This window comes from Cricetulus griseus, assembly GCF_003668045.3.
Source record: "Cricetulus griseus strain 17A/GY chromosome 1 unlocalized genomic scaffold, alternate assembly CriGri-PICRH-1.0 chr1_0, whole genome shotgun sequence".
In the NCBI taxonomy this organism is placed as follows: Eukaryota; Metazoa; Chordata; class Mammalia; order Rodentia; family Cricetidae; genus Cricetulus; species Cricetulus griseus.
In genome coordinates this window covers 230342548-230358076 of record NW_023276806.1, presented here as the reverse complement: position 1 = coordinate 230358076, position 15529 = coordinate 230342548, and the positions used below count along the sequence as shown (strand labels likewise).

The 15529-nt window shown below is 53.0% G+C and overlaps 1 protein-coding gene across 1 annotated transcript; it reads left to right on the top strand.

Annotated features, from left to right (window-relative positions):
* Nucleotides 1-211: 211 nt before the first annotated feature.
* LOC100752328 (H-2 class II histocompatibility antigen, I-E alpha chain) lies at nucleotides 212-14940 on the top strand. Its single transcript, XM_035451986.1, has 4 exons — nucleotides 212-296; nucleotides 13623-13871; nucleotides 14266-14547; nucleotides 14786-14940. The coding sequence occupies exons 1-4, from the start codon at nucleotides 212-214 to the stop codon at nucleotides 14938-14940; spliced, it is 771 nt and encodes a 256-aa protein (XP_035307877.1).
* The last annotated feature ends 589 nt before the right edge of the window (nucleotides 14941-15529 follow it).

Here is a 15529-nt window from a genome sequence, read left to right as displayed (position 1 = left end):
TGAGCAGAGGCTGCAGCGAGGCAGGGGGTTCCCCTTGCCTCTTCCAGGCCTCTCCCTGCAAGCTCTGCACCTGGCAACTGCGACGTCATCACGACGGAATTTTCTGATTGGGTCTGGCAGGATTTGGTTTGGAGTCAGACCTCCTGGGCTGGATCCTCACACTCTCTTGAGAACTCAGGACAGCAGCGGAGGAGACCACTCAAGGGAGAGGATGACGCCCAGCAGAGCTCTGATTCTGGGGATCCTCGCCCTGACCACCGCGCTCAGCCCCTGCGGGGGTCAGGATGACATCCAGGGTGAGTTGCCCGGCTGAGGGATGCCTAGAGCTGGCAAATGGGAAATTCAGAGATACAAATTCTCTGGATTTAGTTAGAAGGTCTAACAACTATGTGACCCCGTCTTCAGGAGGCTCTGGTTGGCGAGCGGTGCTCACCAAGTCATGGTTCTAATACTGAATTCAGTGAGGGAAGGGTGGAGGGCTCTGCGAGAGGCGGGGTTGTCCCGAGACTGGGGAGTGTGTCCACGAATGGGTGATTTTACATTACTAAAAATCCGTGAACTGTTACTCTCAAATTTCTCTGAGAGTTTCTGAAGCCCTTCGTAGCCATCACCTGTAGTGTACATTAAATTCCATGAGTCTTGTCTACTAATGTATGGGAAATGCTTATGCTAGGAACTGGCCCTGGTAGGAGGAGAAAGAAGGAACCCACCATTTTACTAGACAAACCTCCTGAAGCTTGGTTTCCTCATGAGTCACCTCACAAGTGACCAAGGCAAATAATTACGTAGATGTGCTGTAATAACAGCGTAAACTGAGCTGGGACTGGTAGTGCCTGCCGGTAACTCAGTGCTTAGGTGCCCAGGCAGGAGGATCAGGAGATCAAGGACAGCCTGGGCTACATGGTGAGACTTTTACTACTTAACGAATTAGTAAATGCCTTTAAATGGCAGTTTTCCCTGGTTTCCATTCCATATATAGCTTCATATTTTTGTAACAAAAGAAGGAATACAGGCTGCCTGTTCTACCCCCAACTACTGCCATTCTATAACAGCAACACAGGCCAACACAGATACGCGAGCCCGAGGCTCCTCAGCCTGTGCTGCCCACCTCTCCCCGCTCTGTGTGACTCCTGTCCTCTTCCAGAATCCCTCCGTAACTCTGTGCCACTTTACAGACGTTAATAGTAGCTTTGTAAAATGTTGATTGGAAAGTCAAATGTTTGAAACAGGAAGTGAAAGGGATAGAGCAACCCTGTGAACCATGGCTGCTCTCATGCCAGTTCTATAGGGGGTGGGGGGTAAAAGCCTCACCTGCTTCTCTAGGGAGCCTGGCTCCTTTGTCCCCAGTGTCACACTAGAGGGCTGGAGTCAGGTGTGAGCAGGCACAGTGAGCACACTTCTGGGGAGCCACAGAACTGTGAACCGATTTCCTTTGAATTTAAAAGAAAAAAAAGTGAAATTTCAAGGTCTAAGAAAATGCTTTGATTTTAACTCAGCCTATATCACATTTGTCTTATATATAAAAGATGACTTTCAGTATTTCACCAAGGCAGGGCCCCAAAGCTAAATGTATGGGGCTCATTTGTCTTAGTGCAGGCCTAGTCACCACTGACCCCCGACTTTCACATGGTTCTGTCACCTGTCACTCATTCTCAGAGCGCCCATGGTCCTCGGAACAGGCAATAACCATTCAGTGCTCCCCTTCATAAAACACTTGCTCAGCTAAGATGTGGGAGCTGAAATACATAAAAACTGCTGCCTGTGCCCCTAGGAAGGGTCATCCTGCCCCTAGGAAGTGTCATCCTGCCCCTAGGAAGTGTCATCCTGCCCCTAGGAAGTGTCATCCTGCCCCTAGGAAGTGTCATCCTGCCCCTAGGAAGTGTCATCCTGCCCCTAGGAAGTGTCATCCTGCCCCTAGGAAGTGTCATCCTGTCCCTAGGAAGTGTCATCCTGCCCCTAGGAAGTGTCATCCTGTCCCTAGGAAGTGTCATCCTGCCCCTAGGAAGTGTCATCCTGTCCCTAGGAAGTGTCATCCTGCCCCTAGGAAGTGTCATCCTGCCCCTAGGAAGTGTCATCCTGTCCCTAGGAAGTGTCATCCTGCCCCTAGGAAGTGTCATCCTGTCCCTAGGAAGTGTCATCCTGCCCCTAGGAAGTGTCATCCTGCCACTAGGAAGTGTCATCCTGTCCCTAGGAAGGGTCATCCTGCCCCTAGGAAGTGTCACCCTGTCCCTAGGAAGTGTCATCCTGCCCCTAGGAAGGTGTCATCCTGTCCCTAGGAAGTGTCATCCTGCCCCTAGGAAGTGTCATCCTGCCCCTAGGAAGTGTCATCCTGCCCCTAGGAAGTGTCATCCTGTCCCTAGGAAGTGTCATCCTGCCCCTAGGAAGTGTCATCCTGCCCCTAGGAAGTGTCATCCTGTCCCTAGGAAGTGTCATCCTGCCCCTAGGAAGTGTCATCCTGTCCCTAGGGAAGTGTCATCCTGCCCCTAGGAAGTGTCATCCTGCCCCTAGGAAGTGTCATCCTGTCCCTAGGAAGTGTCATCCTGCCCCTAGGAAGTGTCATCCTGTCCCTAGGAAGTGTCATCCTGCCCCTAGGAAGTGTCATCCTGCCCCTAGGAAGTGTCATCCTGTCCCTAGGAAGTGTCATCCTGCCCCTAGGAAGTGTCATCCTGTCCCTAGGAAGTGTCATCCTGCCCCTAGGAAGTGTCATCCTGCCCCTAGGAAGTGTCATCCTGTCCCTAGGAAGTGTCATCCTGCCCCTAGGAAGTGTCATCCTGCCCCTAGGAAGTGTCATCCTGCCCCTAGGAAGTGTCATCCTGTCCCTAGGAAGTGTCATCCTGCCCCTAGGAAGTGTCATCCTGCCCCTAGGAAGTGTCATCCTGCCCCTAGGAAGTGTCATCCTGTCCCTAGGGAAGTGTCATCCTGCCCCTAGGAAGTGTCATCCTGCCCCTGTCCCTGTCCCTAGGAAGTGTCATCCTGCCCCTAGGAAGTGTCATCCTGTCCCTAGGAAGTGTCATCCTGCCCCTAGGAAGTGTCATCCTGTCCCTAGGAAGTGTCATCCTGCCCCTAGGAAGTGTCATCCTGCCCCTAGGAAGTGTCATCCTGCCCCTAGGAAGTGTCATCCTGCCCCTAGGAAGTGTCATCCTGTCCCTAGGAAGTAAGTGTCATCCTGCCCCTAGGAAGTGTCGCACTGTCCCTAGAAAGTGTCATCCTGCCCCTAGGAAGGGTCATCCTGCCCCTGTCACCCTGTCCCTAGGAAGTGTCATCCTGCCCCTAGGAAGTGTCACCCTGTCCCTAGGAAGTGTCACCCTGCCCCTAGGAAGTGTGTCCCTAGGAAGTGTCACCCTGCCCCTAGGAAGTGTCACCCTGTCCCTAGGAAGTGTCATCCTGCCCCTAGGAAGTGTCATCCTGCCCCTAGGAAGTGTCATCCTGTCCCTAGGAAGTGTCACCCTGTCCCTAGGAAGTGTAGCATCCTGCCCCTAGGAAGTGTCATCCTGCCCCTAGGAAGTGTGTCCCACCCTGTCCCTAGGAAGTGTCATCCTGCCCCTAGGAAGTGTCATCCTGCCCCTAGGAAGTGTCATCCTGCCCCTAGGAAGTGTCATCCTCCCTAGGAAGTGTCATCCTGCCCCTAGGAAGTGTCATCCTGTCCCTAGAAGTGTCATCCTGTCCCTAGGAAGTGTCATCCTGCCCCTAGGAAGTGTCATCCTGCCCCTAGGAAGTGTCATCCTGTCCCTAGGAAGTGTCATCCTGCCCCTAGGAAGTGTCATCCTGTCCCTAGGGAGTGTCATCCTGCCCCTAGGAAGTGTCATCCTTTCCCTAGGAAGTGTCATCCTGCCCCTAGGAAGTGTCATCCTGTCCCTAGGAAGTGTCATCCTGTCCCTAGGAAGTGTCATCCTGCCCCTAGGAAGTGTCATCCTGTCCCTAGGAAGTGTCATCCTGCCCCTAGGAAGTGTCATCCTGACCCTAGGAAGTGTCACCCTGTCCCTAGGAAGTGTCATCCTGCCCCTAGGAAGGGTCATCCTGCCCCTAGGAAGTGTCATCCTGCCCCTAGGAAGGGTCATCCTGTCCCTAGGAAGTGTCATCATGCCCCTAGGAAGTGTCGCCCTGTCCCTAGGAAGTGTCATCCTGCCCCTAGGAAGTGTCGCCCTGACCCTAGGAAGGGTCATCCTGTCCCTAGGAAGTGTATCATCCTGCCCCTAGGAAGTGTCACCCTGTCCCTAGGAAGTGTCATCCTGTCCCTAGGAAGTGTCATCCTGCCCCTAGGAAATGTCATCCTGTCCCTAGGAAGGGTCATCCTGCCCTAGGAAGTGTCATCCTGCCCCTAGGAAGGGTCATCCTGCCCCTAGGAAGTGTCATCCTGCCCCTAGGAAGGGTCATCCTGTCCCTAGGAAGTGTCATCCTGCCCCTAGGAAGTGTCATCCTGTCCCTAGGAAGTGTCATCCTGCCCCTGTCATCCTGTCCCTAGGAAGTGTCATCCTGTCCCTAGGAAGTGTCATCCTGCCCCTAGGAAGTGTCATCCTGTCCCTAGGAAGTGTCATCCTGCCCCTAGGAAGTGTCGCCCTGACCCTAGGAAGGGTCATCCTGCCCCTAGGAAGTGTCGCCCTGTCCCTAGGAAGTGTCATCCTGCACCTAGGAAGTGTCGCCCTGTCCCTAGGAAGTGTCATCCTGTCTCTAGGAAGTGTCATCCTGCCCCTAGGAAGTGTCATCCTGTCCCTAGGAAGTGTCATCCTGCCCCTAGGAAGTGTCACCCTGTCCCTAGGAAGTGTCATCCTGCCCCTAGGAAGTGTCACCCTGCCCCTAGGAAGTGTCATCCTGCCCCTAGGAAGTGTGTCCCAAGCCCCTGTCATCCTGCCCCTAGGAAGTGTCATCCTGCCCCTAGGAAGTGTCATCCTGCCCCTAGGAAGGGTCATCCTGTCCCTAGGAAGTGTCATCATGCCCCTAGGAAGTGTCATCCTGTCCCTAGGAAGTGTCATCCTGACCCTAGGAAGTGTCATCCTGCCCCTAGGAAGTGTCATCCTGCCCCTAGGAAGTGTCATCCTGTCCCTAGGAAGTGTCATCCTGCCCCTAGGAAGGGTCATCCTGCCCCTAGGAAGTGTCATCCTGCCCCTAGGAAGTGTCATCCTGCCCCTAGGAAGGGTCATCCTGTCCCTAGGAAGTGTCATCATGCCCCTAGGAAGTGTCATCCTGTCCCTAGGAAGTGTCATCCTGCCCCTAGGAAGTGACGCCCTGACCCTAGGAAGGGTCATCCTGTCCCTAGGAAGTGTCGCCCTGTCCCTAGGAAGTGTCACCCTGTCCCTAGGAAGTGTATTATCCTGCCCCTAGGAAGTGTCATCCTGCCCCTAGGAAGTGTCATCCTGTCCCTAGGAAGTGTAACCCTGTCCCTAGGAAGTGTATCATCCTGCCCCTAGGAAGTGTCACCCTGTCCCTAAGAAGTGTATCATCCTGCCCCTAGGAAGGGTCATCCTGTCCCTAGAAAGTGTCATCCTGCCCCTAGGAAGGGTCATCCTGCCCCTAGGAAGTGTCATCCTGCCCCTAGGAAGTGTCATCCTGTCCCTAGGAAGTGACATCCTGCCCCTAGGAATTATCATCCTGCCCCTAGGAAGTGTCATCCTGTCCCTAGGAAGTGTCATCCTGCCCCTAGGAAGTGTCATCCTGTCCCTAGGAAGTGTCATCCTGCCCCTAGGAAGTGTCATCCTGTCCCTAGGAAGTGTCACCCTGTCCCTAGGAATTGTCATCCTGTCCCTAGGAAGTGTCATCCTGCCCCTAGGAAGTGTCATCCTGTCCCTAGGAAGTGTCATCCCTTCCCTAGGAAGTGTCATCCTGTCCCTAGGAAGTGTCATCCTGCCCCTAGGAAGGGTCATCCTGTCCCTAGGAAGTGTCATCCTGACCCTAAGAAGTGTCACCCTGTCCCTGTCATCCTGCCCCTAGGAAGTGTCACCCTGCCCCTAGGAAGTGTCATCCTGCCCCTAGGAAGTGTCACCCTGCCCCTAGGAAGGGTCATCCTGCCCCTAGGAAGTGTCATCCTGCCCCTAGGAAGTGTCATGCCCCTGTCATCCTGTCCCTAGGAAGTGTCATCATGCCCCTAGGAAGTGTCCTGTCCCTAGGAAGTGTCACCCTAGGAAGTGTCATCCTGCCCCTAGGAAGTGTCATCCTGTCCCTAGGAAGTGTCATCCTGCCCCTAGGAAGTGTCATCCTGTCCCTAGGAAGTGTCATCCTGCCCCTAGGAAGTGCTGTCCCTAGGAAGTGTCATCCTGCCCCTAGGAAGTGTCATCCTCCCTAGGAAGTGTCCCTGTCCCTAGGAAGTGTCACCCTGTCCCTAGGAAGTGTATCATCCTGCCCCTAGGAAGTGTCATCCTGCCCCTAGGAAGTGTCATCCTGTCCCTAGGAAGTGTCACCCTGTCCCTAGGAAGTGTATCATCCTGCCCCTAGGAAGTGTCATCCTGCCCCAAGGAAGTGTCATCCTGTCCCTAGGAAGTGTCACCCTGTCCCTAGGAAGTGTATCATCCTGCCCCTAGGAAGTGTCACCCTGTCCCTAGGAAGTGTATCATCCTGCCCCTAGGAAGTGTCATCCTGCCCCTAGGAAGTGTCATCCTGTCCCTAGGAAGTGTCATCCTGCCCCTAGGAAGTATATCATCCTGCCCCTAGGAATTATCATCCTGCCCCTAGGAAGTGTCATCCTGTCCCTAGGAAGTGCCCCTAGGAAGTGTCATCCTGTCCCTAGGAAGTGTCATCCTGCCCCTGTCATCCTGTCCCTAGGAAGTGTCACCCTGTCCCTAGGAATTGTCATCCCGCCCCTAGGAAGTGTCATCCCGTCCCTGTCATCCTGTCCCTAGGAAGTGTCATCCTGCCCCTGTCATCCTGCCCCTAGGAAGTGTCATCCTGCCCCTAGGAAGTGTCATCCTGTCCCTAGGAAGTGTCATCCTGCCCCTAGGAATTATCATCCTGCCCCTAGGAAGTGTCATCCTGTCCCTAGGAAGTGTCATCCTGCCCCTAGGAAGTGTCATCCTGTCCCTAGGAAGTGTCATCCTGCCCCTAGGAAGTGTCATCCTGTCCCTAGGAAGTGTCACCCTGTCCCTAGGAATTGTCATCCTGCCCCTAGGAAGTGTCATCCTGTCCCTAGGAATTGTCATCCTGCCCCTAGGAATTATCATCCTGCCCCTAGGAAGTGTCATCCCGTCCCTAGGAAGTGTCATCCTGTCCCTAGTAAGTGTCATCCTGACCCTGTCATCCTGTCCTTAGGAAGTGTCATCCTGCCCCTAGGAAGTGTCACCCTGTCCCTAGGAAGTGTCACTGCCCCTAGGAAGTGTCACCCTGCCCCTAGGAAGTGTCACCCTAGGAAGTGTCACCCTGCCCCTAGGAAGGTCATCCTGCCCCTAGGAAGTGTCATCCTGCCCCTAGGAAGTGTGCCCCGTCATCCTGTCCCTAGGAAGTGTGCCCCTAGGAAGTGTCATCCTGTCCCTAGGAAGTGTCATCCTGCCCCTAGGAAGTGTCATCCTGCCCCTAGGAAGTGTCATCCTGCCCCTAGGAAGTGTCATCCTGTCCCTAGGAAGTGTCATCCTGCCCCTAGGAAGTGTCATCCTGTCCCTAGGAAGTGTCATCCTCCTGGGAAGACCCTAGGAAGTCATCCTGTCCCTAGGAACCCTGTCCCTAGGAAGTGCTGTCCCTAGGAAGTGTCATCCTGCCCCTAGGAAGTGTGCCCCTAGGAAGTGTCATCCTGTCCCTAGGAAGTGTCACCCTGTCCCTAGGAAGTGTATCATCCTGCCCCTAGGAAGTGTCCCTAGGAAGTGTCACCCTGTCCCTAGGAAGTGTATCATCCTGCCCCTAGGAAGTGTCATCCTAGGAAGTGCCCCTAGGAAGCCCCTAGGGTCATCCTGTGCCCCTAGGAAGTGTCATCCTGCCCCTAGGAAGTGTCATCCTGCCCCTAGGAATCCCTGCTGTCCCTAGGAAGTGATCATCCTGCCCCTAGGAAGTGTCATCCTGCCCCTAGGAAGTGTCATCCTGTCCCTAGGAAGTGTCAAGGAAGTGTCCCTAGGAAGTGTCCCTAGGAAGTGTCTAGGAAGTGTCCTGTCCCTAGGAAGTGTCATGCCCCTAGGAAGTGTCACCCTAGGAAGTGTCCCTAGGAAGTGTCATCCTGCCCCTAGGAAGTGTCATCCTGCCCCTAGGAAGTGTCATCCTGTCCCTAGGAAACCCTGATCATCCTGCCCCATCATCCTGCCCCTAGGAAGTGTCATCCCTAGGAAGTGCCCCTAGGAAGTGTCATCCTGTCCCTAGGAAGTGTCATCCTGCCCCTAGGAAGTGTCATCCTGTCCCTAGGAAGTGTCATCCCTGTCATCCCGCCCCTAGGAAGTGTCATCCCGTCCCTAGGAAGTGTCATCCTGTCCCTAGGAAGTGTCATCCTGCCCCTAGGAAGGGTCATCCTGCCCCTAGGAAGTGTCATCCTGCCCCTAGGAAGTGTCATCCTGTCCCTAGGAAGTGTCATCCTGCCCCTAGGTCATCCTGCCCCTAGGAAGTGTCATCCTGTCCCTAGGAAGTGTCATCCTGCCCCTAGGAAGTGTCATCCTGTCCCTAGGAAGTGTCATCCTGCCCCTAGGAAGTGTCATCCTGTCCCTAGGAAGTGTCACCCTGTCCCTAGGAATTGTCATCCTGCCCCTAGGAAGTGTCATCCTGTCCCTAGGAATTGTCATCCTGCCCCTAGGAATTATCATCCTGCCCCTAGGAAGTGTCATCCCGTCCCTAGGAAGTGTCATCCTGTCCCTAGTAAGTGTCATCCTGACCCTAGGAAGGGTCATCCTGTCCTTAGGAAGTGTCATCCTGCCCCTAGGAAGTGTCACCCTGTCCCTAGGAAGTGTCACACTGCCCCTAGGAAGTGTCACCCTGCCCCTAGGAAGTGTCATCCTGCCCCTAGGAAGTGTCATCCTGCCCCTAGGAAGTGTCATCCTGCCCCTAGGAAGTGTCATCCTGCCCCTAGGAAGTGTCATCCTGCCCCTAGGAAGGGTCATCCTGTCCCTAGGAAGTGTCATCATGCCCCTAGGAAGTGTCATCCTGTCCCTAGGAAGTGTCATCCTGCCCCTAGGAAGTGTCATCCTGCCCCTAGGAAGTGTCATCCTGCCCCTAGGAAGTGTCATCCTGTCCCTAGGAAGTGTCATCCTGCCCCTAGGAAGTGTCATCCTGTCCCTAGGAAGTGTCATCCTGCCCCTGGGAAGTGTCGCCCTGACCCTAGGAAGGGTCATCCTGTCCCTAGGAAGTGTCGCCCTGTCCCTAGGAAGTGTCACTCTGTCCCTAGGAAGTGTATCATCCTGCCCCTAGGAAGTGTCATCCTGCCCCTAGGAAGTGTCATCCTGTCCCTAGGAAGTGTCACCCTGTCCCTAGGAAGTGTATCATCCTGCCCCTAGGAAGTGTCATCCTGCCCCAAGGAAGTGTCATCCTGTCCCTAGGAAGTGTAACCCTGTCCCTAGGAAGTGTATCATCCTGCCCCTAGGAAGTGTCATCCTGCCCCTAGGAAGTGTCATCCTGTCCCTAGGAAGTGTCATCCTGCCCCTAGGAAGTATATCATCCTGCCCCTAGGAATTATCATCCTGCCCCTAGGAAGTGTCATTCTGCCCCTAGGAAGTGTCATCCTGTCCCTAGGAAGTGTCATTCTGCCCCTAGGAAGTGTCACCCTGTCCCTAGGAATTGTCATCCTGCCCCTAGGAAGTGTCATCCCGTCCCTAGGAAGTGTCATCCTGTCCCTAGGAAGTGTCATCCTGCCCCTAGGAAGGGTCATCCTGTCCCTAGGAAGTGTCACCCTGTCCCTAGGAAGTGTCATCCTGTCCCTAGGAAGTGTCATCCTGCCCCTAGGAAGTGTCATCCTGTCCCTAGGAAGTGTCATCCTGCCCCTAGGAAGTATATCATCCTGCCCCTAGGAATTATCATCCTGTCCCTAGGAAGTGTCATTCTGCCCCTAGGAAGTGTCATCCTGTCCCTAGGAAGTGTCATTCTGCCCCTAGGAAGTGTCATCCTGTCCCTAGGAAGTGTCACCCTGTCCCTAGGAATTGTCATCCTGCCCCTAGGAAGTGTCATCCCGTCCCTAGGAAGTGTCATCCTGTCCCTAGGAAGTGTCATCCTGCCCCTAGGAAGGGTCATCCTGTCCCTAGGAAGTGTCATCCTGTCCCTAGGAAATGTCATCCTGCCCCTAGGAAGTGTCACCCTGTCCCTAGGAAGTGTCATCCAGCCCCTAGGAAGGGTCACCCTGTCCCTAGGAAGGGTCATCCTGCCCCTAGGAAGGGTCATCCTGTCCCTAGGAAGTGTCATCCTGCCCCTAGGAAGTGTCACCCTGTCCCTAGGAAGTGTCACCCTGCCCCTAGGAAGTGTATCATCCTGCCCCTAGGAAGTGTCATCCTGCCCCTAGGAAGTGTCACCCTGTCCCTAGGAAGTGTCACCCTGACCCTAGGAAGTGTATCATCCTGCCCCTAGGAAGTGTCATCCTGCCCCTAGGAAGTGTCATCCTGTCCCTAGGAAGTGTCACCCTGTCCCTAGGAAGTGTATCATCATGCCCCTAGGAAGTGTCATCCTGCCCCTAGGAAGTGTCATCCTGTCCCTAGGAAGTGTCACCCTGTCCCTAGGAAGTGTATCATCTTGCCCCTAGGAAGTGTCATCCTGCCCCAAGGAAGTGTCATCCTGTCCCTAGGAAGTGTAACCCTGTCCCTAGGAAGTGTATCATCCTGCCCCTAGGAAGTGTCATCCTGCCCCTAGGAAGTGTCATCCTGTCCCTAGGAAGTGTCATCCTGCCCCTAGGAAGTATATCATCCTGCCCCTAGGAATTATCATCCTGCCCCTAGGAAGTGTCATTCTGCCCCTAGGAAGTGTCATCCTGTCCCTAGGAAGTGTCATTCTGCCCCTAGGAAGTGTCACCCTGTCCCTAGGAATTGTCATCCTTCCCCTAGGAAGTGTCATCCCGTCCCTAGGAAGTGTCATCCTGTCCCTAGGAAGTGTCATCCTGCCCCTAGGAAGGGTCATCCTGTCCCTAGGAAGTGTCACCCTGTCCCTAGGAAGTGTCATCCTGCCCCTAGGAAGTGTCATCCTGTCCCTAGGAAGTGTCATCCTGCCCCTAGGAAGTGTCACCCTGTCCCTAGGAAGTATATCATCCTGCCCCTAGGAATTATCATCCTGCCCCTAGGAAGTGTCATCCTGCCCCTAGGAAGGGTCATCCTGCCCCTAGGAAGTGTCATCCTGCCCCTAGGAAGTGTCATCCTGTCCCTAGGAAGGGTCATTCTGCCCCTAGGAATTGTCATCCTGCCCCTAGGAAGTGTCATCCTGCCCCTAGGAAGGGTCATCCTGCCCCTAGGAAGTATCATCCTGCCCCTTGGAAGTGTCATCCCGCCCCTAGGAAGTGTCATCCTGCCCCTAGGAAGTGTCATCCTGGCCCTAGGAAGTATCATCCTGCCCCTTGGAAGTGTCATCCCGCCCCTAGGAAGTGTCATCCTGCCCCTAGGAAGTGTCACCCTGTCCCTAGGAAGTGTATCATCCTGCCCCTAGGAAGTGTCATCCTATCCCTAGGAAGTATATCATCCTGCCCCTAGGAAGTGTCACCCTGTCCCTAGGAATTGTCATGCCCCTAGGAAGTGTCATCCCATCCCTAGGAAGTGTCATCCTGTCCCTAGGAAGTGTCATCCTGCCCCTAGGAAGGGTCATCCTGTCCCTAGGAAGTGTCATCCTGCCCCTAGGAAATGTCATCCTGCCCCTAGGAAGTATCATCCTGCCCCTAGGAAGTATCATCCTGCCCCTAGGAAGTGTCATCCTGCCCCTAGGAAGTGTCATCCTGCCCCTAGGAAGTGTCACCCTGTCCCTAGGAAGTGTCATCCTGCCCCTAGGAAGTGTCATCCTGCCCCTAGGAAATGTCATCCTGCCCCTAGGAAGTATCATCCTGCCCCTAGGAAGTATCATCCTGCCCCTAGGAAGTGTCATCCTGTCCCTAGGAAGTGTCATCCTGTCCCTAGGAAGGGTCATCCTGTCCCTAGGAAGTGTCATCGTGCCCCTAGGAAGTGTCATCTGCCCCTAGGAAATGTCATCCTGCCCCTAGGAAGTGTCGCCCTGCCCCTAGGAAGTGTGCAGGGAAGTGACAGATGCAGACCAAGGTCAGGAAGCAGAAAGGCCTTTGGCGAGCACAGTGGACCCAGCTGAGGGCAAAACTGTAACCTCAGGAGGCCGTGCAGTGTCTTCAGCGGCACTTGTGTCCCAGGACAAGAACCTGCTGGAGCACAGGCTGTGTGATCCTCATTTGGAAAAGGAATCAAGAAGGTTTATTAATAAAGAATAAGACAGCATTGAGGGGAGGTGTGGTGTCTGTGTGGTGGGGCGGGGAGGGGGGGCTGGTAACACCAACCAAGATGGTCACACTGGGAAGGGAGGAGCCACAGGAGCAGTCAGGCTTGGCTAGGAGACAGAGGGGCTGGGAGTCGCAATGTGGCTGGAAGCCTATTAATTAAAACCGAGTGCAAACCTTCACAGTAGAGGAGGTTTCAGCAAACTGAAAAACAGCAACAACCTTTATTTCAATGAGAAAAAGAGACCCCCCTCTCCCCCGCAAACAGCAGGACCCTGAGAGGAAGGTGTAGTCAATTTGGGTTGGCAGTTGCTTGTGCAGAATGACAGACTGTAACCTGCCCACAGCCATTCACAGCACATTGCATGTATCCATTTGTCTAGTGACCCACCCACTTCTCCCAGAATTCACCATGCTCGGTGACTGCAAAGGCCAAGCCTGGCTGGCCAGTTACTTCTTACACAGTGTCATGTCTGAGTTTTCTTGAAACTCAATAAATGTAGGAAGAAAAGATGAATGCTAGATACCATCTATGCCTTGACAATCATGTGTATCTGGTGTTCTTTGCGTGGGATTGCCTGGTTGGTGGCCGCTCACTGTGGCATCTCACACATGCTCACTGTTTGAGGCAAAAACTTTAATTTACCACGAATCTGCAAGTGGATGCCAGTGTTGATTTGGAAAAAAGCAAGAGGTAGGCATTGATAGAAGCATATAATCCAATAAAGTCTCTATTTTTTTTATTCCAAAAGAAATCAGAAAAGTATTCCGTAGATCCCCACAGTTAACAATGCAGGAAATGTAGACACAATATTTTTTATATATTTTGTAACGATGTCATTGTTGTCTTTCTGTAAGATTATATATGCTTTTCTTTTGTTAAAAATAGGAAGTTTTCCTGTGTTGAAAATGTCATTTTTTGGAAGAGAAATAAAATGTAATACCTATGTTATTAATGTCTGGAAAATCAATGAGACAATAAAGCTAATAAGAGAAGGAGATAAACTGACTGAATCTTTGAGAAGAGAGCAAATACCTGAATTGTTTTCTTCCATTCAGTTGTGAGCAACTTTACATAACCCATCAGTGTGCCAGGCACTGATCAAGGCAGTCAGGATAGCAGAAATCAAACACGTGACATCCTGCCACACACGTCACAGAGGGAAAGACTGAACTGAGAGGAGTGGGTGATGGAAATGTACCCAAAAAAAATGAAGTTCATGCTATTTTAAAAAGTATTTTCTGTCATTTTGTTTAATAATGTTCCTTTTTCTTCCTGTTTTCAATTTTTTCCTATTTTCCAATTTCCATCTAAATTCACCAGCCGACCATGTTGGCCTCTACGGTTTAAACTTGTATCAGTCTCATCAACCCAACGGCCAGTACACGATGGAATTTGATGATGATGAGCTGTTCTATGTGGACTTGGATAAGAAGGAGACCATCTGGAGGATTCCTGAGTTTGCCCAACTGAGAAGCTTTGACCCACAAGGTGGACTGCAAGAGATAGCTGTAGCAAAATACAACTTGGACATCCTGATTAAAGAAACCAATTCTACCCCAGCTGCCAATGGTTCGTGCTCAGCACCCTGCTCCGCCCTCCCATCCCCAGTGGGGAGTGTGAGCCACTGCTCTATAAAACCCTCTCCTTTCCAAGGCATGCCCAGACCTCATCACCCTCACCCTCTCTTCTTACAAACCACACATTTTGTGTAATATAAAGCTCTTGTTCCCACAGTTCCTTCCTTGAACCTTTCAAAGAGGCTCCAGCAGACTTAACACCCTAGAGAGAAGGGCACAGGGTTAAAGTGGATGCAGTTACACTTTAGCTCCAAGCAGGAGGAAGCTCGGGCTCCTTGACAGTCATGGTTTAAGCCTTGGCAGGAGGCTCCCTCACCAGGCAGTGAGGGATTGTCCGGGAGAGAATCTCCCGTCAGCCACTCACGTCCAGGCCGTTTCCCTTCCAGAGGTTCCTGAGGTGACCGTGTTCCCCAAGTCCCCGGTGCTGCTCGGTCAGCCCAACGTCCTCATCTGCCTGGTAAACAACATCTTCCCTCCTGTGATCAACATCACGTGGCTGAGGAACAGCAAGTCAGTCACAGAAGGTGTTTATGAGACCAGCTTCCTCTCCAACAGCGACCATTCCTTCCACAAGATGGCTTACCTCACCTTCATCCCTTCCGACGATGACATCTATGACTGCAGGGTGGAGCACTGGGGCCTGGAGGAGCCGGCGCTGAAACACTGGGGTTTGTATGAGTTCATCCTGCTCCTGCGCTTTCTAGTTCTTTGTCATCCCTAGAACAGTCTGTCTCTGGCTCTGTGACAAAACTCCACTCTTAAAATATATCGTAATGATAGACTTCATGGTCTTCCATAAGCCCATCCCCAAAGTCTGTGTGGACTGACTTCCGTCCTCACAGGGGCTGTTTGTAAACACACACATGAACACACTCCCTCCTGACTCCAAGATCTTCCCTTTCCCAGAACCCGAGGTCCCAGCCCCCGTGTCAGAGCTGCCGGAGACTGTGGTCTGTGCCCTGGGGTTGTCCGTGGGCATCGTGGGCATCGTGGTGGGCACCGTCTTCATCATTCAAGGCCTGCGATCAGGCGGCCCCTCCAGACACCCAGGGCCCCTATGAGCCCCACCCTGGAGAGGAAGGTGAGGTTTGTGTTGTGGGAGCTGAAGCCTCCACACAGAGGGGAGCGAGGGAAGGGGAGACTGGTGAAAACACAGTTGGAGCATTGCTGGAGAACTGTGCAGGTGTGATCACAGCTCGGGAGCCTTTGGAACACATCCCTCTCCTGTCTGTTTTGTTTCAGGGGTGTGGCCCTCTCCAGAGCATCAGTGGTGAGCTGGATGACCCGGCATGGAGTGTTTCCTGGTCCAATTCATCTCGTTGTCTTCCCCAAGTGTCCTCCATGTCACTTTTCTCTTGGACCTGACGCTGTCCCCTCACAGCTCACACGCCCTTGGGATTCTCCCCTGATCTGAGTTTTGGTTTTGGCATCTTTCACATCATATCTACTATAGAATCTCTCAGTGGCCCTGATTCAGTAGCTCCACAAAAAAACAATAAATCACCTTGTGTAACTCAGTTACTAGTTTTTGTTTTGTTTTTCCTGTCTTTCATCTTGGAGCTTACTGGAGCCAGTACAATATAATCCCATGTTCAGTGACTCAGAAACAACACAATCCATCGATGGAATATTTGAGTATCTTAGCCAAGG